Source organism: Gallinula chloropus (genome assembly GCF_964237585.1).
Source record: "Gallinula chloropus genome assembly, chromosome: 22".
Lineage (NCBI taxonomy): Eukaryota > Metazoa > Chordata > Aves > Gruiformes > Rallidae > Gallinula > Gallinula chloropus.
In genome coordinates, this window is record NC_140107.1 from 7,699,959 (window position 1) to 7,726,317 (window position 26,359).

General features: G+C 50.6%; 1 protein-coding gene across 2 annotated transcripts in view; it reads right to left on the reverse strand.

The window, feature by feature from the left end:
• The window catches only part of ARID1A (AT-rich interaction domain 1A), a gene marked incomplete at its 5' end in the record, with an annotated part of 58,403 nt that overhangs the window by 6,641 nt on the left and 25,403 nt on the right, over positions 1-26,359 (reverse strand). For both annotated transcript variants that reach the window (XM_084274083.1, XM_084274082.1), the window contains 13 exons: positions 56-193; positions 337-487; positions 651-823; positions 1,169-1,301; positions 4,959-5,166; positions 5,685-5,894; positions 8,151-8,260; positions 8,403-8,548; positions 9,334-9,649; positions 10,273-10,440; positions 11,125-11,214; positions 11,581-11,821; positions 26,095-26,208. In XM_084274083.1, the coding sequence (XP_084130209.1) occupies positions 56-193; positions 337-487; positions 651-823; positions 1,169-1,301; positions 4,959-5,166; positions 5,685-5,894; positions 8,151-8,260; positions 8,403-8,548; positions 9,334-9,649; positions 10,273-10,440; positions 11,125-11,214; positions 11,581-11,821; positions 26,095-26,208 (2,198 nt within the window). The remainder of the gene's footprint in view (positions 1-55; positions 194-336; positions 488-650; positions 824-1,168; positions 1,302-4,958; positions 5,167-5,684; positions 5,895-8,150; positions 8,261-8,402; positions 8,549-9,333; positions 9,650-10,272; positions 10,441-11,124; positions 11,215-11,580; positions 11,822-26,094; positions 26,209-26,359) is intronic.

Here is a 26,359-nt window from a genome sequence, read left to right on the forward strand (position 1 = left end):
CTTCCAGCATCTCAGAGCTCTCAACTGGGGAGAGCTGCTTGTGGCAAGACCCCACACAGACCTTTGCTGCTGCTGCTGCTGCTGCGGGTAGCGGCTGGGCGAGTACATCCCCGACTCCGGGGTGGAAGGCATGATGTTGGGCTGCGGAGTGCCGCTCGCTAAGTTGCCCTCAGGTCCCATGCCGGGCTCCGTCCTACATGGGAGCAAACACAGAAACCCCACAAACTCACTAAATTCACCCTTGCTCCTCCAAAGAATAAGGACAAGCAGGTAAGTTCCAAGTGAGAAGTAGTCAGTTGGTGTGAACCAAGGATGTCACCAGGTTCCAGTACCCACCTCACTCTGTCGTAAGGACCTCCGTAGGAATAGTGCTGCCGCTGTCCCATGGCCATGTTACCCATCCCTGGGCCTGCAGCACGATTGTAAGGGTCACCCATACCACTGTTGGGGCCCTGCCCTGAGGACATGAAGGGATCGCTTCCTGGAGCTGCAACATTGAAAGAAGGACCAATCAACACGTCTACCTCTGCACTGAAAGGCAAGTCCTGTCTTCTGAGGAAGAAGGACAAACAGGGGGTCTCCCTGTACAGCCAGGTACAGGGATTAGCAGTCAAGGGGAAAAGGGAAAGGAGCACACCCCATTTCCTCACCTTTCCTCATACTGCTGTAAGGATCTTTATTTGGCTCGTAAGACATGCGACCCATCATGTCAGAGGTATTCATGCTGGGCTGGTACCCTGGATTTGGAGTCATGGAGTTCCGCTTCTGGAACGTAGGATCACTACCATCTGCAAAGGCATCTTGAAGGCCCACTGAGTTACTCCTGATTCAAAAAACAAACCCACAAAATTAAAGAGGTCCAGGATGCTCCTCAGGATACTCTTCCCCATGTGTTCCCCCTCAAGTGTTGCTGTGCCTTAGAGGGACCAGTCAGGGTCCTCCAAGAGCAGCATGAAGAGCTGCCCTTCCACAATGCTGTCCTCAACCCCAATCCCCAAGGTAAGGATTGTTCACACACAGATGCAGAGGCAGTGATGGCACTGTGAGCCACTAACAGGAGTCCCACCCAAACAGCCACTCGTGAGAGTGACCCAGCACCAACCTCACAGCCACTCTGCACCCAGCACCCTGAGGAGGGTGCAGTGAGGAGGGTGCAGTGGTTCCATACCTGATGCCTGGCAAAGGGGGCATCTGACTGTGCGGCGTAGAGGCCGGAGTTGGTGGCTTCAGGTCTCCTCCTTCCGCCATAGAGCTGCTGGTGGACTGAGGTGTCTGAGGACCCTGCATGGAGCCTGAACCCGCTGAAACAACAGAAACGTGCTGTGAGCAGCTCTGTACCTGACAGGTGCAACCCAGAACCTCCCAGAACATCAGCCTCAAGAACAGAGCACAGAGAGTCCTTCAAGAAAGAGACAGATGAACCCTGCCCAGAAGAGTTCCAGGAGCTCAACACTGTGAGGCCGTACCGGGCCAGACTTCTCAGGAGATCCACGTGCAGTAACGTAAAGCTGGGAGGACGTGTTCATTCTCATCATGTCTTTGTTCTTAACCATGGTCCCTCTAAGGCACCGTGACACCACTATGGCACTGTGCTCTGCTGCCCAGGCTGGGCAGCTCCAGCACGATGCTCTGCAGTGCACCACGAAGCCTCCTCCTGCCAAGTGACAGCCATCGACCCGTCACTTTCACCTTCTCTTTCTACCCAGAGAGGAGGTGAGGTTGGAAACCTCCCAGCCCTTCTAGGGATGGAAACTCTGGGCTGTCAGCTGATGTCACCAAGTAGCTCTCACCAAGGCTCCTCTGTCTGCTCTGCCCCTGGAGAGGGGTTAATTCAAGCACCACTCCCAAGGATTCCTTGAACAGGGAATGCAGGAGATGCCGGATCCTTCTCTGAATGACAAAACTCGTCCAGCAAGTTCCCTGGCTCTGCAGGGGTTGCATTATGGGCTGCTTGGGTTGCTTTACGGGTTGCCTTACACTACAGTAGGCTTTCATCAAGAATCTCAGGCCCTCATGTGTAATCCAGCTGTGCCGACAGCTCCGGGAGCAATCCTCTGCCCCGGGATCGCTGTGACACTGTCGGCTCTTTGGTTCATACGCTCCTGGCAGCTGGCAAGAGCTGAACTCTTAATTAATGTTTCCATTAGTTACCATCCCCAGCACCCGATATCCCTCAGCTTCAGCCCTGCTGGTTGATGAGTCACTTCAGCTATTCATTAAAATCCTCCGAGGTCACATCCAGGGCATGTTTGTTTACACCCCACCTTCCTGGCACCCTGTCCTCTTCTCTGCAACTCCCTCCCAGCCCGGGGAGGTCTCTGGAGAAGGAAGGGCAGAGGCAAGCTCAGCAGGGACTTTCATTCATGGGCCCTCCCTGCCGCTCTCCTTCCCCCAGGAATTCACCACTGGTGATGCTGGCACAGGCAGGAAGAGGCCTCGAGACATTCCCCGCGTCGCTGCCATTTGGTGTTTGTCCCCACCCCCCGCTGTCCCTCCCACTCACAAATTTACACACAGTTGGAGCCAGGCCAGTTCCACGCTCTGGGAATGAAAACCCAAGAGCAGAGTGATTACAGCTCCCCAGGGACACGCTGCCGCTCGCGATCCCGGGCTGGTCTGCAGGAAACCTGGCCCACTCCAGCCACGGCCCCTCTGTTACCACTCTGGGCTTTGGAGGGTTAGAACACACCCTGCACAGAAAGCAGCTCCAGCACCCAGAGCTCTACCTAGATGACTGTCCTACGAGGCCTTTAAATGCTCTGCAGCCTCAGCAGGCAGTGAATGGAGCCATGCAGCACCATCCTCATCATCCACAACGTTGTGCAGAAGTTCACTGGGCAGAACAGGCTGCAAGGAGAGCAAAGCATGTGTGTGTGTGTGTGTGTGTGTGTGTGTGTGTGTGTGTGTGTGTGTGCAATGACTGTGCCCTTCACTCAAATGATGGGACTTCAGAATACCCCACTGGGTGTTTTGGGACTGAATACCCCACTGTTCTCCACTTGGCTTTCACAAACTGGGAAGTTACTCCCCAGGAAGGGGGATTTGTTGGGAGACAGGCTCCTGTGCACCCAAGTAGGAAGGTCACTGTGTCAGCAGGGCCTCAGAAACCCCCTGGGACAGCAGCACTCACTGGGACTCACTGCTGCACTAAGGCTCTTGACTTGGGAGCTGAGGCTGAGAAAGCAGTTTGTGTTGTGCCCTACACCCTCAGCTCCTGGCTATCCAGGGGAGCAAGAGAAAGGAGGGAAAGGAAAGCAAAAGCAGAGCAGGAACATGCTGAGTGATACAGCTTAAAGGATCAGAGCAACCAACCATGCTTCAGTGCTGCCTCTGCATATTCCTAGTTGCAGGAGTCTGGAGTAAGACAAGTGGAGAGAAACAGTTTAAACAGGAAATACAGCACAGTCTGCTCACAGCAGGAACCCAACCTGTGGGCTAAGTCACAGGAGCTGCCCACGGGTGTGGAGTTTGGGGGAGCAGCCCCACAGGCTGCTCCTGCTGAGGAGAGACCTGTCACACAGCACCGAGTCACGACCTTCACACCCACCACAGCAGCCAAGCACTGATCACTGCCTGATCCATGCTGACAGGCACCTGGTGCTACAACAGGTTTTAAGTGGCTTCCTGAAAGTCTCCAAACAAACTCCAAATGCTCTGAACATCTTTGCTCCACTGCCTTGTATCCCAGGGGGGCAAGAAAGAGGTTTTGGAAAAGAAAGTGGGGCTGGATTTGTGGCCCAGCTTAAGCAGGACTCAGACACACTTTAGTGATGACACTGAAGCTGCTTTGCCTTGCAAACTACATTGAGGCTGAAAGCTGAGCTGGGACAGGTTTCCTGACCTGTAAGAAAGCAGGATTTAGTTCTGTAAAACACCCCCACTCTGTATCTACCTGAGCAGACAGATAAATGCAGGTGCAACAGAGTATGTGGACAAGCACACTGTTGATCAGCTGTGGCAGGATAGAAAAAGGACCCCTCATTCCACTCCTTGGGAGCTAGAAAGGACAACGCCAGCTTTCTGAACCAAAAAGGGGCTTTTCTGCAGACCTTATGGGAACTTCAAGGCAAACAAAGTTTTTGTTTCACCTACGTGAACAGGCTCCTGACCAGAAAAAGCACCTGAAGCTTTTACTTGTAAGACAAACTGGAAAACTGAGGGTCAAAGGGTTGGCAAGTTCACAGCAGCAGTTCAGGCAGTGAACTCGATGCAAGTGAGACAGAAAGGATGGGACTTTCTGAAGACTGAAGGGTCCAGCACACACTGCTGGTCTGGACATTTTCCCCTTCCCTGTCCCAAACTGAGCACTGCTTCCACACTCAGGAACTGGAGCATCCCACCAAATTGGAAACCACAGCAGCTGTTGATTTTGAAGGGCTTGGAGTCTAAAGCATCCTGCTTGTGACAGGTTTATGAAGCTTTCTGGGCACAAAACCTCAGGAGGTTCTTTCTCTCTCCTGACACAGAAAGAAATGAATTCACAGGAAGATGAGTGCACACCCACATGGAGCATTTACTCTCATCAGGCAGCACCTGCACAGTCAAAACAAGCCCAACTTTTCCAACAAGTTCCCCAAGCCACGCAGGAAGGACACAGGCTGCTGCCATCCCCCTGCAGTGACTCCAGACCAGATTCTCCTCAGGCAGCGACACACCAGTGAGCAGAGGGGGGTGTGGATAAACCTCTTTCTGTATTTTCCCTTTTCTTAAGCTTAATGCAGGGGTGGGACACAGAGAAGCTGAACCATCCCGAGCTGATTTACTCCCAGTACCATCCACTCCCACATCACCAGAGTGTTTAATTGACACATCCAGAGAGCGTCTAATGAGAACCACACACGAGGGGGTTGTGAAGCTGGGGATCTGTCTGCCCACAGCACATGGGACTGGGTGTAGAGTGCCAGAGCTCCTCTGGTCCAACCACTCAACACAGACCTCAAACCAGCGTCTGAACTCACCTGGAGACGGAGGCTGGATCTTGGTCTGAGACTTCTTGGAGTCGGCAGCTGCGAAGATGTCTGGGGGAGGATCTTCCCCTCGCTCGATCTTGCACTCGAAGGCGTAGAGACACTGGATGTACTGCTTCTTCAGAGAGCTGGCTGCACTGCTGGACGTGCCCACGTTGAGGTTCGTGGCCAACTCACGCCACTTCTTGTTTTTGTTGACCTGCACACCAAACCAGAGGCTCTCAACTCAAAATCCCAGCTACTTTTCTGGGGAGAAATCCCCTTCCCAGCTAAACCAAGGGGTGCACTAAGGGCTGAGCACAGCAGATGCAGTTATTACATTCAAACCAAAACCCTAGAGACCTCTCCTCCTCACCTAGACAAAACTTTCTAAGCAGGGACAGGTTGTGAAGCACATTGGCCACGAGGTCAGTGGGCAGCCTGATGCAGAGACAGAGACAACAGCACCAGTCTTTGTACTGGACAAAGCAGGGAAGAGGAGAACTTGATCTGAATCTCCCCACAGACTGTTCCCAACAGGAGAGCAGACATCTGGCTCACCCAAAGGATGCTGAGTTGTATAAACTTTATTTTAAACAATAAAAAGAATCCCAGCTAATGAAAGTGACAGCTTGCCCCTAACTACAGATCTAACTCTGAATTGTGTTGCCAAGACTTGAGGCTGCTGGGCAGCTCTGAACACCAACACCCTGGCACCACGCTGGCTCCTGCACTCACCTGAGTCAATCCTCCGATCTCCTTCACGGAGACGTAGAGCCGGTACAGGTCCAGGGGTTTCCTGCCCACTGCTGGCAGGTTGGTCATGCCCATGGCCTTCTCTTCAGTGAAGGCCAGGTAACGATCCACCCAGAGCTTCCTCTCGGGCTCACCACCCAGCTCATAGAGTTTGGTGATCTTCTCATTGGTTGTCGTGGATGAACTGGACTTCTAGGAGAGGGAAAGAGGCATCAGGAGGGAGCAGCACAAAAGCAGCTACATGACAGCCCAGATGGTTTCAGAGAAGCATCAGGTGAGAGTTCAGAGTTCTGCTGTCACATTGAGAAGCTCTGGTAGAGTTACATGTGTCTCAGCTCAGCATCAGGCAGGGATTACCTGACCCAGGCATCACAAAACCAGCTGCTACTAGGGAATTCACAGAGTATGTATTTTTAAAAAGTGAAAGGTTTCAGGAATGCTACAGAAGCCAAACAAACCTCAAGGAGACTTTGCAGAGAGCCACCTCCTTGAGACATCCTTTGTGGGCTCATTTGCTAAAATATAGGAGAAAAAAATCTAATTCAAGTGCAAATGAGATTCCCTGTGACTGCTGCCCTCTGCCAGGGCAGGTACTGCCCTCTTGTTACCTTCTTCTCCTCCCCAAGTGGCAGATGCCAGGTTAAACTGACACTAAACACTGCAAAGGAGTAACAATAAACAGACCTCAAAGAAAAATTAAGATTAGAGGGAACTGTCTGATGCATATGTGAAGGGTCCCCACAAAGACCAGCTCTCTTCCCCTGCCTGTTCAGAGACAGAAGCACAGAACTCTCCTGCTACCCAGGTAGATGTAAGCTCCACACTGGTTTGCTGTCGCTGGTGCATCAGGATCCAGTGAGACACAGAAAGGGAGCACAGGAATTTGGGATACAGACTTACAGCTGTGAGGTACAAGCATCACACACCAGTTCCTACACATCTGATTGACTGAGCTTCTGTTCAGAGGGAACATCCCTGGTCCTGCACCTTGTGTCCCCCCAAGGCTCTGATGCACAGCCCAGTTATTTGCCTTTCACCACCTGGCTCACAGGCACCTGGAGCAGAGGCAGGGATGTTCCAGCATTCCAAACACTCACTTAACAATAAACTTCAAATCCAATGATGTTCTAGCTGAAGCCCTAGACACAAGGCAGAATGAAATAACCCTTGAACAGCACAGACCAGGAGGACAGGACAACCCTCACTGGTAGCTTCTGGCATCTCCCAGCCCAAGAGCACAGGAGTCATGAACAGAAAGGCAGATGCCAGAACACATGGGCAGAAATGAGAGGTCATCTACATCTTCTTGCAGGCAGCCAAGTACAGGTATCAAACCTGCAGAGCTTTTCTCTCCCTTCAAGTAGCAGAAGAGGAGACTACAGGCTCAGAAACTGCTTTTTTGGTGCTTCTTTTGAAACTGCTAGCAAGAACACAAGAAAACACTCCCTGAAGAACTTGTTTGCCTCCCTCTTCTGGCTTTAATACAGGATTAGTAAGAGGTTTGTTTGTGAAACAACTGCAACACTTTAGCGTACCACCTCCCAGCTGAGAGGTGATAACTGAGTAACTCCAAGCCTACACCAGAAACAAACTCAGGTTTGTTTACTCTTCTTCTGGCAGTTTCACTGTGGCAGGTGATTAATTCCTAAAAACTAAATTGTTTTTGCAAGTAAAACTGATTACTCCCAAAGGGCTGGGAATCGCTCCCCTTCCTTGCTGAGCAATTTATGAATCCCAGAAGTAAAACCCTCAGTTGTTTGAATTTTCCTGAAGAACCTCTTGGAACCACTGGCACAGTTCAGGTGCTGCCAGGGCTGGGCACACCAGGTCTAATTCATGTTGAATTGCTCCTTACTCTGAGCACTTCAACTGTGGTTCTATGTTTACACTTCTGATTCCAGCAACAGCCTAATTAACTATTCACAGGACCCAGAGATAAAAAGCTGACCCAGAAAGCACAACTGTTCAGGATCCAGGCAAGACTTCCCACAACTCAAAGGAGAACACAGAAATAAGGGGTGCCAGGCAGCTGTTAGAAATTCTAGGTAGAGGTTTGAACTCTCAAACAGGGAAGGACACGTGAATCTTGACAGAAAAGTCCCTTTCCTGGCCTTACTGGGGGCTACTGGGTCTCTGTAGGGAATGGCAGAGAAACACAACGTTTTGAGACACTTATTTCTGAAATTACACTCCAAACCATGAAAGGTGCCAAAAGAAGGGATACCCCAGCTCCCTGGCCACACTCTTGAGGTAGAGCCATGGTTGCAAGTAGCAGGTAAACCACATGCTACAAGGACAACCACACTAGTGAGAAGGCTGCTCAGGGTAAGGAGGATGATGCACTACTAGATAGATGCACTGTTTTCCCCAAGCTAACATGCAATGGTTTTGTCTCCCTGGATGCTGGAGAGTATGGGAGTCAATAGAACAAACCCCAGAACACTTTACCTTTGACTTGGATTCTGTTTTTGGAGTCCCATCCGCCTTGTTGTTCATTTTAGTTGCAGGTGTTAACTTGACATCCCCCATGCCCATCATCTCAGGGCTGGCTGCCATCCCTGGGAAGGAGAAAGAACCTGTAACACCAATGGTCAATCCCATGGTGCAGAGATCCATGGAAGGGCTACCAGCCACCGATCCATGGAAGGGCTATCAGCCACCGATCGGTCTATGGAAGGGCTACCAGCCACACCAGCTTACCTGCAGAGTTGTTTGCCATGTTGCCACCCATCGGGTAGGGTGGGCCCTGGGGGTTTATCATGCCAGCCATGCTGTTAATTCCCTGGCCATAAGGAGGTCCAGTGCCCATCATTCCCCCCTGATTCATGTTGGGGTAACCAGGAGGCCTAGAAAAGGCAAGGAAGGAACAGACATTTACCTCCCAATACCAAGCGTTAAGACCTTGTCTCCTAAGGAAGCAGGTTTGCTAACAGAAACCTCATGCAAAGGAAGAGGAGAAGTGACTTTCTCCAGCTCAGTTTTCCAGCAGAAGACCAAAGATCAGGTGCAGAACATCAGCACAAGCTGCCTTTAAGTCAGGCTAATGCCCAGTCAGCCAACAAACGTATCTAAGAGCTTTACTGGGGGAACCCAGTGTCTAAACAATGGCTCTGGTGGCATTCTGGTAGGCCACATACACCTCCTTTGAAATGTGCAATAAAAGAAAGCAACCACAGAAAATAGTGGCCAAGCTGAGTGCTGAGTTCCAGCTCCCTTCCCCACAGCAGCTCATCCTGGCCCTAAAAGGAAGAAGTTCATGACACCAGACAAGCCTTGGATCAGAGCAGCGCAGCTGGATGGCTGGCTGCTGGATTTATGGGCTTCACCACACACACAGCATCCTTGGAATCACTCGTGTACCAGAAGATCCAAAAGGGAAAACAACTGAAGGGGTCTCAGTCAAGCAGATTTCCCCTGTGGATATTAAAAACTCCCTAAGTGTGCTGATAATGATGTGTTCCACACACCGCCTGTCCGCGCGCTCGTCCCTGTTGAAATTAAAGAGGGATGAAGAAGCTGTCCAGGAGGGCAAACTGCCATGGAAACCCGTGTTCAGGATTCCCCCAAACCTGTGTCACTCCACCCACAAGGCCTGATGGTGACCTGAGCACGGGGAAACCTTGTTGCTCACCTGTTCTGGATGGAGTTGGCAGCAGCGTGCATGGCGGCAGCGGCCGCCTCTTGTGCTTTGCGATTCATGCCGCCGGGCGGGGGGCACATCCCTGTGCCCACCTGGGGGGGCATGTTGGCCATGTTGGGGCCGTAGGGTCTGTTGCCCATGGCTGCGTGGCTCATCCGGCCTGGGGGAAGCCCGCTGTAGGGTGGCACACCGGTCTGACCGTGCATCTGGCTCCCTGCTCCCATGGGGTTCATGCTTCCTCCCATTCCCGGGCTGGGGTAGTTGGCATTGGACATGGCATTGTAGTTTGGCTGCCTGGGATAACCTCCTGAGGAGATAAAAAGAGGGGAAGAACAACATCATTCAGCTAGTTAGTTTATGAATCACCATGAAAATCTTCTATCAGCAAATATTTAAAGATCACTAACAGAGATGAGGGGGAGTGTTAACACCTCAACAAAAAGTCAAAGTACTTGGATATAAGCCACAGAAAATGTGTTTTGACACAGCCAAGTAACAACATCGATTCAAAAGCTGCCTGAAACTCTCCCAAACCTCAACCCAGCAGAGTGAGCTGAACGGTCCAGGATGGGATGTAAGAAACTCGCTTAACCCTTTCCAGAACATACAACACTCCATTTTCTTCCTCTCCAAAGCAAGCAGGCCCTTCTTCTCTACTGTGCTGGATGTACAACCTGCATCCTTTTAGAGGAGGAAGGTTCCTACGTGCAGAAGTACAACCAGCCCTGAGAGCATCCTATTTCATCCAGCTCAAGACAAACAAGGCGTGGCTGCTTCCAGCTCACAGCAGCAGCACACTGTTTGGTATTACCCACACATCAAGAGGGGATAAACAAAAACACTTTATCAAAGCTGAGATGTTACAATAGAGAGAAGCCTTTTGTGTTTGCTGAGCTCAGTTCCCACCTGGAGGAGCTGAGTGTGCCTCACCTTGAGGTCCGTACTGCCCCCCCTGGGGCCCATAGCTTCCCATGGAGTTCTGCTGGTACGGCCCCATGCCAGCGTGCATCTGTCCTCCAGAAGACTGACGGGGAGATAAGGCTGAGCCGGGCTGGGGTGAGCTGTACTGAGGCATCTGAGGGTTCCTCTGCATGTAACCTGGTCACCCCGCGAGTGAAGCAGACAGTCGTTAGTGCCAAGTATCCAGAGGTGCCACTGGACACACATGTTCTTAGGTAACAGCAACCCCTGGGACCCACTAACAGAATCCTTTCAGCTGCAGCCTAGACAGATTGTACAGTGGCTGCTATTAAGGAGCTGGTGTTATCTGCTAAGATAACAGATCCAATTTCCTGTTTTAACCAGAAAAAAAACCCCTCAACAATCCCTTAGTGTCACAGGAGTAGATAGCATAACTCTGCAAACCCCAGGGGCTTCTTGCTGTTGTTTTTTTGTTTGTTTGTTTTCTCAGGGTGACAACTCTATACCCTCAGCCAGGAGAGCTGACACTCTGCATGCCAACCTTACTCTCTCAAGGCGAAAGGCACGCAGTGCTGTTGCAGGCTGACACTCACAGGCCTTGGACAAGCAACATTCACAGAAAAGCTTGTCAAAAGCCAGGGAAAACATTTTTACAAGCCAAACTACCAGCTCAGGTAGAACACTGAGCGGCCAAGCAAGGAGCAACACCTGAATTCACTGCAAGGTGTCTGAACACCCGCAGTTATAAAGCTGGGGCGGCTTTTAAATGCTATCTCACCACAGAATCCATGTCATCAGGTCAGGCAGTTTTTAGTTACACATCTAGCTCTATAATGCAATCTTTCAAGTCGTGCCACACACCTCGATCTTGCGCTATGCTCGACTGGTTCATGGCAGGATGCATGATACTGTCCGACTGGCCGCTGGGCGGTCGGGGCGGTATCTGATTGCCTACACCACAGAGAGGAGAGCGGTTAATCACCAAACCTGCACACCACAAAACCCAGGAGGCAAGAGCATTAAACACCAGAACTACAAACAACTTTGGGAGCAGGGTATGTTAGCCACAATAAAGAGAAGCAAGAGCCAGATCAGTCACATTAACCCAGCAAAATGACACTGCTGGTTTACCAGCCATCCCACCCAGCTTACTGCATCCTTTAAAAGTTATAGGCGTTTTAAAGCAAACAAATGAGATCACAGGACCTCAATAACCACACAGAACCACAGCAACCACCAGCTAACCACCCGCCTTGGCCATTTCAGTTCGCTCTCCAACTGCATGAGGCAGTCCCAACATGAGCCGAGTAGCGTTACCTGGTACTGCAGCAGGTGAAAGGGGACCAGAGCGGGACTGAGCAACGCTAGCTGGAGATCCAACTGGGGATGGGGAAGGTCCTCTGATGCCTGGCAGGTGAGGAGAGGTATGTGGAGAGAAAGGAGACTGAGCTGGGTTACTCTGCTCTCCTTGACTGCTGGAAATCCCTGATGTGCTTACTCCAGGACTCAGGGCTCCTTCTGTACCCAAGGGCAGATCATCTATTGAACCAGACAGGTCCTGCAATACACAGAGAAACACATCAGGCAAAAATGAAAAGACACGGGACTGTTCTCTCACATTCCACCAAGGAAGAGTGCAGCTCCCCCTTAGGCACACTACAAACAGAAATCAATGAACTCTGCTCATGTCACTGTCAGGAACGAAGGCTGCTGCAGACTGAGGTAACTGCCACATGTCTCTCATCCTGAACCCAAGAGTTCCCTAGTTGGTTTGCTGAGTGCTTGCTGATGGCCCAAACAACTGGCTAATTCTCCTATTTGCTTTTTTAAATTCAGTTTTAGAGGATCAAAACCATGCAGCAACAATACACACACACAACTGCAAAGAGAGGAGAGAGCCCGTGTGATGGGGCTTGGAAGAGGAACGGGGCTCAGCCGCTGAAAGACACTAACAGCCTGCCTGACCATCATTAATTCATAGACCTCCTATGAGCTGGGAAACTACTCACTTGAGATGGATAAAACCAAACAAAACAGAGATTTAAAGGAAAATCATGAAGTACTCTTCAGGATTCACACTTCTCTTTCTTCAAAGACAGCACAACTTCACAGTTACAGTGAATAAAACTCAGCTTTTCCTGAAGGCAAGGCCAGGAAACGCCCCTCCTACTGCCCCATCCAGAGGAGTAACAAGCCTGAGTGAGCCTCACCACATGAGCAAAGCAGCAGCACCAAAAATCAGCTGGCTTGTCTAAGAAACAGGGATAATTCCAAGATGATGCAGAGTTGCACTAGCTGTTTGATAACGAGCATCAGCTATGCTCCAGGCTTGGCCTGGAGTAAATAACAGTCCAAGACAGAGAAAGCAGTGGTGTGTTTGAACAGAAAGCTGGGAAGCTGCACCTATTCCTGTGAAAAATCTCTGCCAGAGATTCAAAGGATCACAGGAGATGAAGATGTGGCAGAGCAAAGCCTACCCAGACTTCACCTGTCCTTTGCAAGTCTCTCAGAGCAGCAGCCCTGCATCAGAAGGGCTCTGGCCTGAGCCCTGAAGGCATTTCAGATCAACAGCCTCTGAACAGCCAACCTCCAAACACCAGGCAGCAAGGCAGAGCCAGCTGACAGAGAACTTGGACACCTGGTCTCATTTACACTGACTGGATGGTGCCTTGGTCAGCAGCAGCTGGGTAACAGCAGCGCACAAGGACCTCAGACACCACGAACTTACCGGTCTCCAGAAGCAAGAGCCCTGTCACTCCCTAACACCTGTCTGCCAGGTGATGTGTGAGACTATTTCATCCTCATCTAAGCTGGAAAACATCACCACACCCTGGGAAGTGGAAAACTGGAGTTAGGGAAGAATAAAAAGCAACCTGGGAGATACCCAACCACCTCATCGTGCTCCTGGGGCAGGGAGTGACGTTCAGAATGACAGAGGGGACAGTGGGGCATCAGCTGCACCGTGCTGGGCTGTCTGCTGCAGCAGGACCATCCTGCCTATTTCAGAGCAGAACACCATCAAAACGTGTCTAACAAACGCTGGCAAAGGCTGTGTTTGAGCTGAGCACGCCAGTCACTTGGTAGGATGACTGAGTGCGTAGCTTGTCCTTCCTCCCCTTCCATTACTGCTTCTGTTTGAGAGATCATTTCCTGCACGACAGTCTCAGAGGTATATTTGCTTACTGCTGAAGTATTATCTTCCTGAGGGAAAAAAAAGAGCTTTGTTTTATTTCAATGAAAGCTAAAAAACTGCACAAAAAGCCTAAAAATAGTGTCTGAGAGCTCTTGCAATTTTCACTACCTTCCCATTGTAACATCAAAAGCACTGCTCCTTTATGCAGCTACTTGGGTTTTTTTTTTCCCCTGGACAACTTTGACAAACCCCACATTCCTCCTGTGGAAACCATCTGAAGTGGGAGTAAAGAGACAGTATTTTCAACATTTTACATGAAAAAGCATCAACCAACACACTCAAGAGCAAAACACCCCTCTTCCTGAGACAAACTGCCTCCAACTTCAGCCACCCATCCAATTTAGATTCTCTTCTAAGTCAAAGGAGAGGTCAGAATGCCCAAGATCAACTCAGCCCAAAGGAAAATGGGGTGGGAATACTGGGATTTCCCTTAAATATGTTATGGTACTTTTATCCTGAATCCCCAAATGCACCCAAACAGGGTTTCCATCATCACTGGAGTGAAGTTGGAGGCCAAAGCCCTGCGCAGCTCTAAACCCCCATGATGGGCACAGCATTTCAGAGCAGTTAAACCTTCAGCCCGAGGGGCAGAGCCTGTAGCTACCCACAGGACAGAGTTTTAGGCTCCAAGGATAAACTGTATCTACATGTACACCTGAGAGAAAACAGGGGCAGGAAAGGAGAGGTACAGAGCCAGCGTGTGAGGGGAACGTGACAGTGTCCTCCTGGTACCAGAGTGAGTGACATGCTCCTCAAGAGGCAGAGGAGAAGCTTGGCCTCCAGATCTGAGGAGGTCACTGCCTGCCACATGGCAGGAGCAATATTCCTACACAAACCCAGCAGACTGAGACAGGACCTGGTAATGCTGGGCACAGGAATATCTGCAAGACACAAACGCAGCCATGTTAAAAGCTCTTTGAAAATTAACTCTTAGGTGACTGGATAGCAACCTTTGAAGCTGATGCCTTCGACCTGCCCATGCATCAAAGCTTAACCCAAGCACTGCAAGTCATTTAAGACATTCAGCTTTAATTAAGCAGGTTAACACAGGGTTGCTTTGGCCGTGCGAGCGAGGGCCCCTCTGCATTGCTGGCATACCTCTGCAGCCTCACACACAGCAGAAGCTGGCCTTCTAGCTATGAGGCTGTGATCAGCTCTCAGATCATCTGTTTAAGCAACAAGTGAATTACAGATCAGCCTTTCTGGGACGTTGGGACATGAACTGAATCGGGACCATCAAAATCAAGTAACTCGTCCAGTGTCTTTCACCTCTGAAGATCTGCAAGTTTAATGAATTCCAACAACTGCCATTTCCCAGCAGAGAGACACTCTGCCAGCACAGCAGCATTTTCCAGCAGGACTCAGCCTCTCCCAGTGTGATTCCTGCAAGGAAGGGGAAGGACAGACACAGGGACTGGAATGCCCCAGTGCTGATCAGTAAGAAGCTATCCAGTTATCTTCTCACCCTGCCAACCACCAAGGCTGACAGTGTTGGGTTTGTGGGTTGGGTTTTTATTACCTAAACCTGAATGACACCCTCCAGTTCTGACATCCCATTTACTCAAGTGCACCACAAACTAGGAGAAAAAAAGTCATCTCTCCACAGCTCATTGTAAGGACAGAGGTAGTGGAGAAGCCTTGGAAAAAAAGAGAAAGAAAAAAGAAACCTCAGTGAACTAGTGGAGCTCAGCTGCTGTCATAGAGCCATAGAATCCCAGCCTGGTCTGGGTTGGGAGGGACCCCAAGGATCCCAGAGCTCCAACCTCCTGCCACAGGCAGGGACACCAACCTCCAGGCCTGGAGCTGCACAAGGTTGCCCAGGGCCCCATCCAACCTGGCCTTGAACACCCCCAGGGATGGGGCATCCACCCCCTCTCTGGGAAGCCCGTTCCAGCCCCTCACCACTCTCTCTGCAAAGAGCTTCCCTATAATATCTAATTTAAACCTTCCCTCCTCCAGCTTCACTCCATCCCCTTGTCCTGCCAGTCTCTGCCCTTTAACAAGCTGATTCCCCTCCTGTTCCTCTGCTCCCTTCAGGGACTGGGAGGCTGCAACAAGGTCCCCCCACAGCCTTCTCTTCTCCAGGCTGACCCAGCCCAGCTCCCTCAGCCTCTCTTCGTAGGGAAGCTGCTCCAGCCCGTCAATGGGTTCTGGATCAAGCCCAAGAGGAGGGGACCAGGGAGGTTTTATTTGCCTCCCACAGAGCATCAGGAGGAGACCTGGAAATCACAGCAGCACCAGGAGAAGGGCTCTCCTCTCCCCTCCTCCAGCAAGCGCAGCCAATGGAGCCGAGACAGGAGGTGAGGCTCCCCAGCAGCGACTCTGCCAACTCAAGGAAGCGTCAGGGGCTGGAGAATTTCCTCACGTGTTTCCAATGTGGGTTTTATGCATTTTATTGCTCATCTGCCATGCAGATCAAAAACGCTGGAGGGATTCCAACTATTTCACACAGAATCTCACACTCCAGGCTGGCTGCAGCCCCAAAGCCTGAGTTTCTTCACTTGAAATACTGCCCAGTGTTATTTTGGGATGTGACCTGATAGCGGAAGCCCACAGGGACCCTGGAACGATAACTGTTCCAGCTGCGATTGGCTGCCCAGCCCTGGCTGGTGCCAGCATGGGTTTGTCAGTACTGCTGACAAACAAGGACTCGGCAGCTAACACCTTCTTTTCACACCACAACAAACCCATGCCTGAAATCACACAATCTGGTACCCAAAGGAGGGGGCAGAGGAGTTCATCTATCGCAGGGAAAGGGTTGCAAGTCCTGGCATGACCAACACAAGGGAGCTGGTTAGTTTATGCTGGAAGAGGCAAGGTTTCCTTTCATCTGAAAAGAGGAACCACCATTTCACTATCTGATACAAGCTCATTTGTTAAACAAACATAAAAGATGAAACAAGAAATACTTAAGATCAAGGTAACAAAACCCCAGAGAGGAGGAGATTCAAGGCTTTGCTCCGACCCATCCCACTGATCCAGAAGAGCAGGAAGACTGACCAGAAAGCAAACTCCTCTCACTGGGGACCACAGCCTTCCACCACTACTCCCCAGCCCATCCCCAGCCCCAGTGGGTATGAAAAGTGGGGGGAAGAGGGGTGCAGTCAGGCTGCTGGTGCAGGCACTGGCAGATCACTAGACAGCACTCAAGGAAATCATGACCTGGTGATGAGCGTGTGGTGGAACTTGGAAACTCTGTAGGGCCAGTTGTTCACCAAGATGCTGACAAGCAAGACCAGAGAACAATGGCTAAAGTTAATCTCTGGTTCTTTCTGAAAAGTAAACAGCCTCCTCACTGCTTCTCACTAACTGAAATACCCACTTTCTGTTAAGATTTCATTTTCTCTGCAGTTTCTTTTCCACTTGTGCAGGAGCCACCCAAGACTTTTAAATTAAAAACTTGTCCTTTCCTTCCCTTTCTTTCCACACTCAAAACACCTCAAATCCTCCCCATCCCCAAAGTTACACCACTGGCTGGTTACTGTGCAGAGGATAATGAGTCCATCTTCACAGCACTAAAAGCACCTTCTCAGTGATCATCCCTCTTGGTGTGCAGCATGGGCTGGACAAGAGACAAAGCTCCCAGGTACTGAGTCTCCATTCATACACGTCTGGGAAGCGTCTCCATCACATCCCCAAGCTACCCAAAGTGGCTAATCAAATGTACCCAAAGCCCAGCAACACAACCTGGTGTCCCCTTGGCCACACACAGTGTTCTCCCTCTCCCACGTAGCTCTTACCTCTCCAAGACACTGAAAGGTTTTAGTCTAAAAGGGAAAGGTGACTTTCTTCTGGCTGAAAAATAATTGGGAATGCCCAGAAAGATCCCTGCCACACTTGTGTGCCTTAGGAGAGCTTTCTAAACTTGTGGCCTTGCCCCTTCTCTTATATCCCCCTTCAAAATGGAACAAGATCAGCAATTGGAAAGAACAAAGGGATTTAATTATGCAATTAAATCACTGGGTTTGGCCACTCAGATCGTCCCTGGAAGCTCAACCTCTGGTCTGAGCAAGGACCACACGTGAGCAACTACAAAGTAGAACAGTTCTCAGGTTCTTCTGGAGGGAACCCCAAGCTCCTGGTTCCAGAAGCCAGCAGGCACATCACGTGCCACTTCTGCGAGCGGTCCGTAGGAAATAAGGAAGTAAGCACAAGGCTTTTACTACTTCAAGGGAAAAACACCTGCCCACTAAACAAATATCAAGGAGGTAACACCATGGAGGCTTCAGCCTCTGCTAGCTGGAGTCCATGTTCCCTTCCCTTACAAGGAGTTTAAGCTCCTCTCAGGCATCAGCGCTGACAATTACAAACCTAAGATGGGGACTAGAACATACAAGAGAGATTCGTGCAGTTTCCTTGCTCAAAAGAAGCAGCTGAGAAGCTCATTCTTCCAGGCTGCCTTCAGACAAACCGATAGGAGCTGCTGGCTCGAGCTGCACTGCAGGAGAAGGAGCTTTGGGGAAGGAGGCAGGCAGGAGGAGGGGCTCGCTGTCACGCACGGAATTCTACTCCCATTGCAAAAATAAGCTGCTGCTCTAATCCACCTCGGTAAATGTAGGTGAGCCTGGTCCTTGGGCAGAGAGCAGGTACAGAATAGAAGGGGGGGACGATAGCTGGAAGCGCTGTGGCTGTACTACATTCCTGCAAGGAGTCCTTGCAGAGCAGCAGCGCTGCTACCGCAGCAGCCATTGATTTTTCAGAGGTCGATACTCCACTCCCACAGATCCACTCGGCAGGAGCTTTAATCACATCCACTGCTCCTGCCCTGTGCCACCCCCCTCCTCCTCTTCCCCCTCCAAATAAAATTAGTAATAATAAAAAAGGGTGGTGGGGGCTTTCTTTGCCCTCCAAACACCGAGCAGGCACAGATTTGATAGTCTCGGTCTTTGGAGAGCTTCAGGAGCTGGAGTTGCAGCACGAGGTACAGGAGGAGTAACAGGATTCATCCAGAGAACAAGATGTCGCTGAGGGAAGGCCCACTGTGTGCAAGGCCAGAACCCACCCAGCAGCACTGGGCTCTTCTGGGGGACCCTGGGAAATGCTGCAGCAGCAGAACTCTCCAGAAGAGTTTCTGTTTAACCATTTGAAAGCTGCTCAGACTCTAAAAAGCACTCCCAGGTTTATTTAAGTGTTGATGTAACACCAAGTATTCAAAGCAGGAGTGGGAAATGCTCGAGTTTAGCTTGAGCTGCAGCTCACTTCAGCTGCCAGAGGAGCTGGGCCGGGCACCCAGCAGCAGCGTTGCCACACGGGAGGATAAAACCTTTCATGGCAACACTGACCTTCAGACAAGCTGCAAGACAGAAGCTTGGGGGAACCAAGGCACGGTGAGCAGCATCTAAGGATGCTCTCAGCAGCACCGAGTTTTTGGGAGGGTGCTGAGGGTGCAAAAATCCATCAGACCAGCTGGTTTGACACCAGGGCTGGGGAAAGCACGTGCAGCTGAGAACCCAGAACCTGTTTATTGAAAGAGCTTTGGTTTTTCTTCCAGAGGTTTTTTAAGTAGTCTGCTTCAGTGTGAAGACAACCCCCTGAGCGTACAAAACACCCCATCCCCTATGAGGCAGGAAGCGACCCTCCTACTGCCAGCCCTAAGGACATCCCATTCCCCAGCAGCGCTTCCTCTGGAAGGCGCTTCCCAGGCTCCGGTGTGTTCGATTTAGACTCCAAAGCATTTAGTCATCTCAGCATGTGATTGTGCCACCATGCCAACCACAGGAGTGAGGGTGGGCAAGGAGACACAGCAAAGCAGGAGTTTGGAATCATCAGAAAATGAAGAAGGCCCCTGTTCAGGCCACCACCCTGGATTTTAGGAGAATTCAGCTTTTAGTACCTTTGCCAACCTCTCTGAAATGATTTCAAGCCACAGGATCAATTTCTCAAAGGGTAGAAGGGAGGAAGAATTTAAGAGAGAAAATATTTCGGAGGGATCTGGTATTTACAAGCCTCTGGCTGCAGCATCTCGTGCTGGGAGAAGCTGCTGAAGAGGCAGCGGAACGCTGGCAGGGCCCTCCCAGAGCCCCTCATACCTGTGGGCAGGCAGCGACGGAGCAACACCCAAGGGCTACGGCTGAGGCGCCTCTAGAGCAGCCACTTCTGTCCAGGCCAGACCCCGTCGGCAACGCTGCGCTCAGGGAACGCTGATCCAGGTGGGACAAGACACTGGAGATGTGTCTGAGGAGGCTCGAGGAGGCTGTCCTCTCACCACGGCTCCCAAGCAAGGAGTGGGCCCAAGGAGGGAACGTAACCATGGAGACGCAGCCCAGGCCAGGGCTGTTAACGGACGCCCTGGTCAGGAAGGTTCTAGAACCCCCAGCTCCCAGGGGCCACAGGCATGGCTTCCTGTCACTTCAGGACTTTTTTCTTTCCCTTTTTTGCTTAAATAAAGGTTTCCACTTGCCTGGGAAAGGCCCGATTCCCAAGTACAGTCACACAGCTTCTCCTACTGTCACCAGGACTTGTTTGACCTCAGGGCCCAAACCTTGCACCCACAGTGGTGGGGACACGAGCTCACCCATGCAGCGTGGCTGTGGCAGGGAAGGAACAGAGCAGCCCACCTCCTCAGGCCCCTGCTATGCCCCAAATTCAATCTCCATGTGGAAGGAGCTTTCTCTGCAGCGTCTAGCATCACTCACATCTCCAGGACGCATCAAACCAGCGTGCCTAAAGGACTTTAACAGGACAATGATTCCTGTAAGCTCAAAGCTCAGGTGTGGCAGCGTTTAAAACACGTGCAGCACTGTCAGAGAAAGTTAAACACCTTCATTTCTCCCTGCATGGGGGGGGACCTCTGGCAGCACCAAGTTCTGCTGGGAAGAAAGGGAAGAGGATGAGCCCAGCACGTCTGACATACCAGATCGACAAGCGGCTTCCGCACGTTTTGCAGGGGCTGCAGAGCAGCCAGTCAGCAGCAGAAAGGAAGTGAAAAACTGATTTCCCTGCCCTACCACCACGAGCTTCTTGAGAGAGCGTTTAAAAGCAACGGGCGGCCCGGCGTGGCGCGAAGGAGCTCGAGGGGATGCGTGTGACAGAGCTCAGACCATTGTTCAGACTCCAAGAGCAGAACTGGTCATCCTACAGCAATTTCCTGATTAAACACCTACCCGCCTTAGCTGCACTTGCTGGGCCTAAAAGAACAAGAGCCCGTCCTCTCCGGAGCGAGCTGCCCGCCATCCCTGCTGCCCAGCCCCACGCAGAGGTCACCTCTCCTCTTTCAGCAGGGTCCCTGTAACCCAAATCGCTCCTGAGTGAATGTCAGGCCAGGGTTTGGTGGGGGGTGGTGGTGGTGAGGGGAATCTGTGCGCAGGCAGGAAGCAGCGCTGAGCCGCTCCAGACCAGAATAGAAACAGGAAGCGAGGCCGGCACCGCGCAGAGCTGCAGCCTGCTGCCAGCACAGGCCCTGCCGCAGCGGCAGCGCGCGCGCGCCAAGGGACGCTGGCTGGAGGCAACGGGCTCCTCGTAGCCCCCAGTGATGCAGAGGGGTGGGGAGTTTCCTCCCAGGCACCGGGTGGGATTAGCTCAGTTCAGAGCCGGGAGGAAGGGGTGGGAGGAGGGAACATTGCCACATGGACAAGGAGCTGAGCAACGCTGGGAAGCGGGTCACGGGTGTGAGACATGTCGCTGGAGTGGCTGGAGGACTTGGGGGGGGGGTGGCTTCACCACTGGCACCCCACAGCTGCAGAGGGTATTAGTAAGATAAAGAGATAAATTCATTTTAAAAGAAGGCAGAGGCTTCTCAAGAGACCCCACAGGAATAGCAGCCAAAAACACCCACCAGCAGCAGCTCAGGCAGAGGAGCCCTGGTCAGGAAACACCCCATTTTAATAACCCCATATCACAGTAGCCTGGGATAGAAACCATCATACTGGAATGCACCCATCTCTCCAGTACCACCAGTACCAGGGTCTGGGGTGCTGTGCTCCTCTGGGCAAGCTGCTGGGTGCTGGTGTGTTTATCTGCACATCCAGGGATGCCCAAGCACCACAGCATGCGGCTCCCCTGCTTTGGAAATGCACACATCACTAATCCCTCTCTTAAGGCAGGCAGTAAGACAAGCTTAAAAGGCCAAATACAAACCAAACAGAAGCAGGAAGTCCCATAATGGGGGGGGGGGGGGAAGCCCAAAGTGACTGGCAAAATCAACTATAAAAGGTGCTGTCCCCCTCTCCCCAAAGAAATTGTCAAAATGATTCATTTTGAGCTCAAAGAGGGTTTAAGAGAGTGTTCCTTCCCTGGGCTGCACCTCCCTGCAGCCCAGGGCAGCTCCCAGGCAGTTTTGCTGCATCTCAGCCTGTTGCACTGATTATTTCCAGCCCAGGGGCTGCAGCTGACAGGGCTCAACTTTATTCCACTTCAAGCACCCAGAGAGCACAAGCTGAACAGGCCACTTCCTAAGGATGGAGAATCCAAACCCTGCTTCCCCAGCAACCTCCAGCCTCCCAGTTCAGACTTGACTGCAGAAAGGGAGAGGTAATCCAACAGGAATACCCACTGCTGCCCAGGATACCCACAGGAGGGTTCTCCCTGTGCCAGTAAAACCTCAGCAACCTCGTTCCTCTCCCCACAAAACCTGATTTAGTTCCATCTGCAAAGACCCCAGAGCAGAACACACGTCTGGAAGTCACACATGGATCAGGAATTCCTTTTCCATTGGTTATATCCCTGCTGCCATGGACAGGACACTGCAGATCTGAAGCTGAAGATGAACCAGTGAAATGCAGCTGAATTAAACTAATTTCCCAACAGTGCAATATATTGAGATCAAACCCATTTCCACACCACACTGAGATGAAAATAAACTGCCCAGAACAGGGATGGGGTGTCCCCCTCAGGCTACCAGTACTGACCAAAACAAACCAGGATGGGAATCCTGACACTGCTGTCCAAGCTGTCCCAGTTTTCCCAGTGACAAACACAACCCTGCTGTTTCAGGCCCTCCAAAACCTTGCCAGGATCCATCCCCCTGGTTTGGCCAGAAGTCCCACACCTCACACAAAGCACTGCTGAAAACAGCACCTCTCACGACAGCTCTGGTCTCCATGGATGGGAAAGCTCCACTGAAGAAACCCCAGGAGATCCAGTGAAAGGCAAATACAAGCCAATATATACACTGGTATCAAATCAGTTTTGCTCTCTAATGGCTTCTGGAGCCCACGTGGCAGCCCTGACACCACAGGGGAGGTTGGGAAGGTATGAAAAGGCTGGTGTGGCAAGCGCTGCCTCGATGCTCTACTTCACATCCATCTCAAAGACACCATGAACTTGCATTCAGCTCCTTCAAGGCAGCCCAGAAGACAGAGTGGGGCAAGACAACAATCTGTTGCATTCTATAATGAGATAAAAAAATTCCTCCTAACAAACCTAAAACCCCAGAGAGCTTTGCAGCAGAACTCATTTGCAATCCAAACCCAAATGGATGTCCTAGCACCCCTGTACTTGCTACCAGCACCTTCCATGTCTAAGCAGGAGGTAATTAATAGCTCCTACAGACTCAGAATCCCAGCCTCAAAAGGTAAAGACACCAAATAAACTGGAAACGACTTGCCAGGAAGAATTCTTTGCTAAGGAGAAGAGACTATAGAGAATCTCCTGGGAGAAAGAGATTTATACTAAGGATTCCTATTCTTCTATCACACCCAGACACAGAAGGGCTACACTTCACTTCTCCCAATCTCAGTTTAGTTTAGCACAGTCCTGACAGAGCCTCCCAAGGGAAGCAGCACATTCTTCAGAGAAGCTCCTCACCCAGCCTGGCACAGGAACAGAACAAAGGGACTGGCCAGGACCCCTCTTTAACAGGCACCCCGAGTTCTCCCCCAAAATACAGCAAGTACAGCCCTCAGAAAGGAGGCAACAGAGCAGGAAACACTTCAGCTAGGACAGCACCTGAGACCAGCAGGCATGGAAGCCCAGACATTTTGCTACTTACAGATGAGCAAAGCACTAGAGATCTCTGTGATTTGACTCTTCTGCTGGAGTACAGAACATCATCAGGAAGAAGTCGAGGTGGTAACACACAGGTCATTATCAGGAAGGGACCTTGAAGCCCCTCACCCAGACCCATCAACATGACACTTGTCAGGCAGATCCTAACAAAGCCAGTGAGAGCTCACAGGAGGTGAACACCCTGACAATGTCACCTCCTGAAGCTGTGATGGGATCAGCCCATTCCCTCCCTTACTGCTTTGAATTCCAACATCTATGTTGATCTACAACATTAATGTGGACAGGCCAAAGGCACAGGGCACATAAATTTAACACTTCCTAAGTACCTACAAAGCAGCAACCTCCTTTTTCCTGCTGGAGCTGAGATCTATGTTTAATTAAAGACAATCCAGGGCATGATTTGCCCCCACTCTGAGATAACCAGTGAGCTGCTCCAACCCCTACACTGAGCCCTGGAAAAGGGCTCAGAACTCCACAAAAAAATTAAAAGCCCACAAACAAACTCTGCTTCTGTAAGTCATGGAGAATGGCAAAACAGGGATCCAGGAATCCTCCTGAGTAGGATAAAACTTTCCAAACCAGACAGACTGAGCAATATGAGGCAGATAAAAGAAATTGATAGCACCCTTTCACACAGCTCTTCTGTTTCTAAGCACCCCCTGGCCAAACCCTGCGCACCAGATTGATCACTGAAACAAAGAGTTGGCTTCTGTACACCTCAGAGGTTCTCCCTTTAAACCACTCCACCTCACCAGCTGATGCATTTTTAATTTACAGACAAGGGTGCTGGTCCTGTCCTACAAGATCCTTGCCAGAGGACAAAGAAGGATGAATGAAGGGGGAGATTTTGCAGGGAGTTTCCCTTCTTTTAGTTTTTTTTTGCTTACCAAGGAAGAGAAGGCCCAAAAGTACACTGGGGTTGGGTAAGCCAAGGGCTGCTTGACTTCTTAAATGCAAATTATTTGGTGATAAAGTCAGGAAAGTCTGTTTAAAACAGCAACAAGCTTTATAGCTGGCAATTCTAAAAGCTGGGCCCATTGTTTGTACCCTGACTTTCTCTTCAGCAAACCTGTGAAGTACCCAAGCAGAGACCTGTGGGCATTGAAAACTTTTGAACTGGCTCAAATTCCCTCATCTCCACATTCCTTCACTCTTCCAGCAGACAGAGGCATCTTTTCTTCCTCTGCTTGGGAAAAAGGGCAAAACTCAAAAGGGGCCAAACGCATTTAACCACAAGGTATAAACCAAACTCCCACTTGGTGCTGAGAAGGAGCCACTTCTGCTAAGCAGAGCCACTAATTCCTATAATCTGAGTCAGAGGGCGCTGATTGGCAGGATTCATGAAGGCTCCATCAACAATGCTGCTGAACAGGACTTCCCACCGCTCCTGCTGCAGCAGTTTCTTCAATTACTTCAGTGGCTTCACTTTTCCTACGTTCTCTGCCGGAAGATGGGTCACATGGAAGAACTTGTGGAGAGGCAGAGTGGAAAGAAAAATGCCATTTAAAAGGGTTTTTTTTTTCCCCCCTCAGGCCTCAGAACAAATTAAATCTTTGTAATCAGGGTGCAAAAGGAGGGGGGGAAAAAAAAGAAGGAAAAAAAAGAAAAAGAAACAACCCACAACTAGTCCCATTAGGTGGCCAGGACTAGAATCAACTTTGTATTTTGGGTGACAATTTGTACCCACAATCCAAAGGAATTATTCCAAGGGGCTCACAACAAAGCTGTTCTCATTGCTGAGAGCAAAAATAACTTTGCTATATGCACAGCTCACTCTCCTCTGACCAGCCACTGCAGCTTCAACAACTCACTTAGCCAGAGGCTAAATAAAAATATAAAAGCTCACTCACTCCAGGAACCAGCAAGATCAGAACTCAGCAGCTCAGAACTTTCCCTCCAAGTCAGAGGCACGGGCCAACTTATGCAAACTGAAGGAAACTTTTAACCCTTCACCATTTTCCTGAGGAAGTTTTAGCCCCAAGTTAAACTCTTCTGGCCCCAAACCTGCTGGGACACTGGGCAGTCATCTCCTACCCAACTGTTTTTGCTGTACATACAGCAAGCAGATTTAGAATGCAAAAGAAAACATAATTCTCCATCTGTCAAGGAAGGAGCTATCTGTGAGTGATCTTCCTCACTCCAGGTACTAATAAACTTGTCTTTTTCACCAACTGTTCGGTCAGATTGGACCAAAGCAGCTGAAATCAGCAGTGTGAGGATACGACGACACGTAAAGGGAACCGAGCTGCCAGTCTGCAAACCACCAGCGCAGCAGTGGGCTGAAGAACATGAAACTAAGCCAAAAATGAGACTTTTCCCCCAGAAGGACAGGATCTACCCTGCCACCAGCCAGGTATCACACAATCACACAGGGGCAGGGGCTGGAAGGGACCTCGAACGATCATCTGCTTCAGCCACTGCAAGCAGAGAGCTCAAAAAGAAGTAATTCTAAGATTATTTTAGCTAGAACGTGCAAGACCAGAGTATTCAGGGTTAAACTTTACTCTCAAATCCATTACTTTTGTAAATTACATTGAATCTCCAGTGGGAAGCCAGAAGCTAATGACTTAGTAAAAAGCACAGGCAGCCTCCATCATTCCCATTTCCATGTGGAATACTACCAGTGCTAATTTATCCTGCTGTGCTTCTGATTGCCCTCGCCCCATTCACTTCCAGATCGGCTCACCACTCACCGGCAGGCTAGAAGGTCTGGACTGAAGATTCAAGTTCATGTCTTCTTGCCCTTTACTGGAAGCCATTGAGGGAGCAGATGATGCCTGGGACCCAAATGAGTCTTGAGATAACTCCTGAAACATCAAGAAACACCAAAAAATATCCCACAAATGGGAATAAAGTAAAGGCTCTGCTGGAATCACTCTGGTATACTCTCACATTGTGGAAGAATTATGTACCCTGGGTGACCCAAAACAGGAAAGAAGAGAGGGAAGTGTTGGAGCC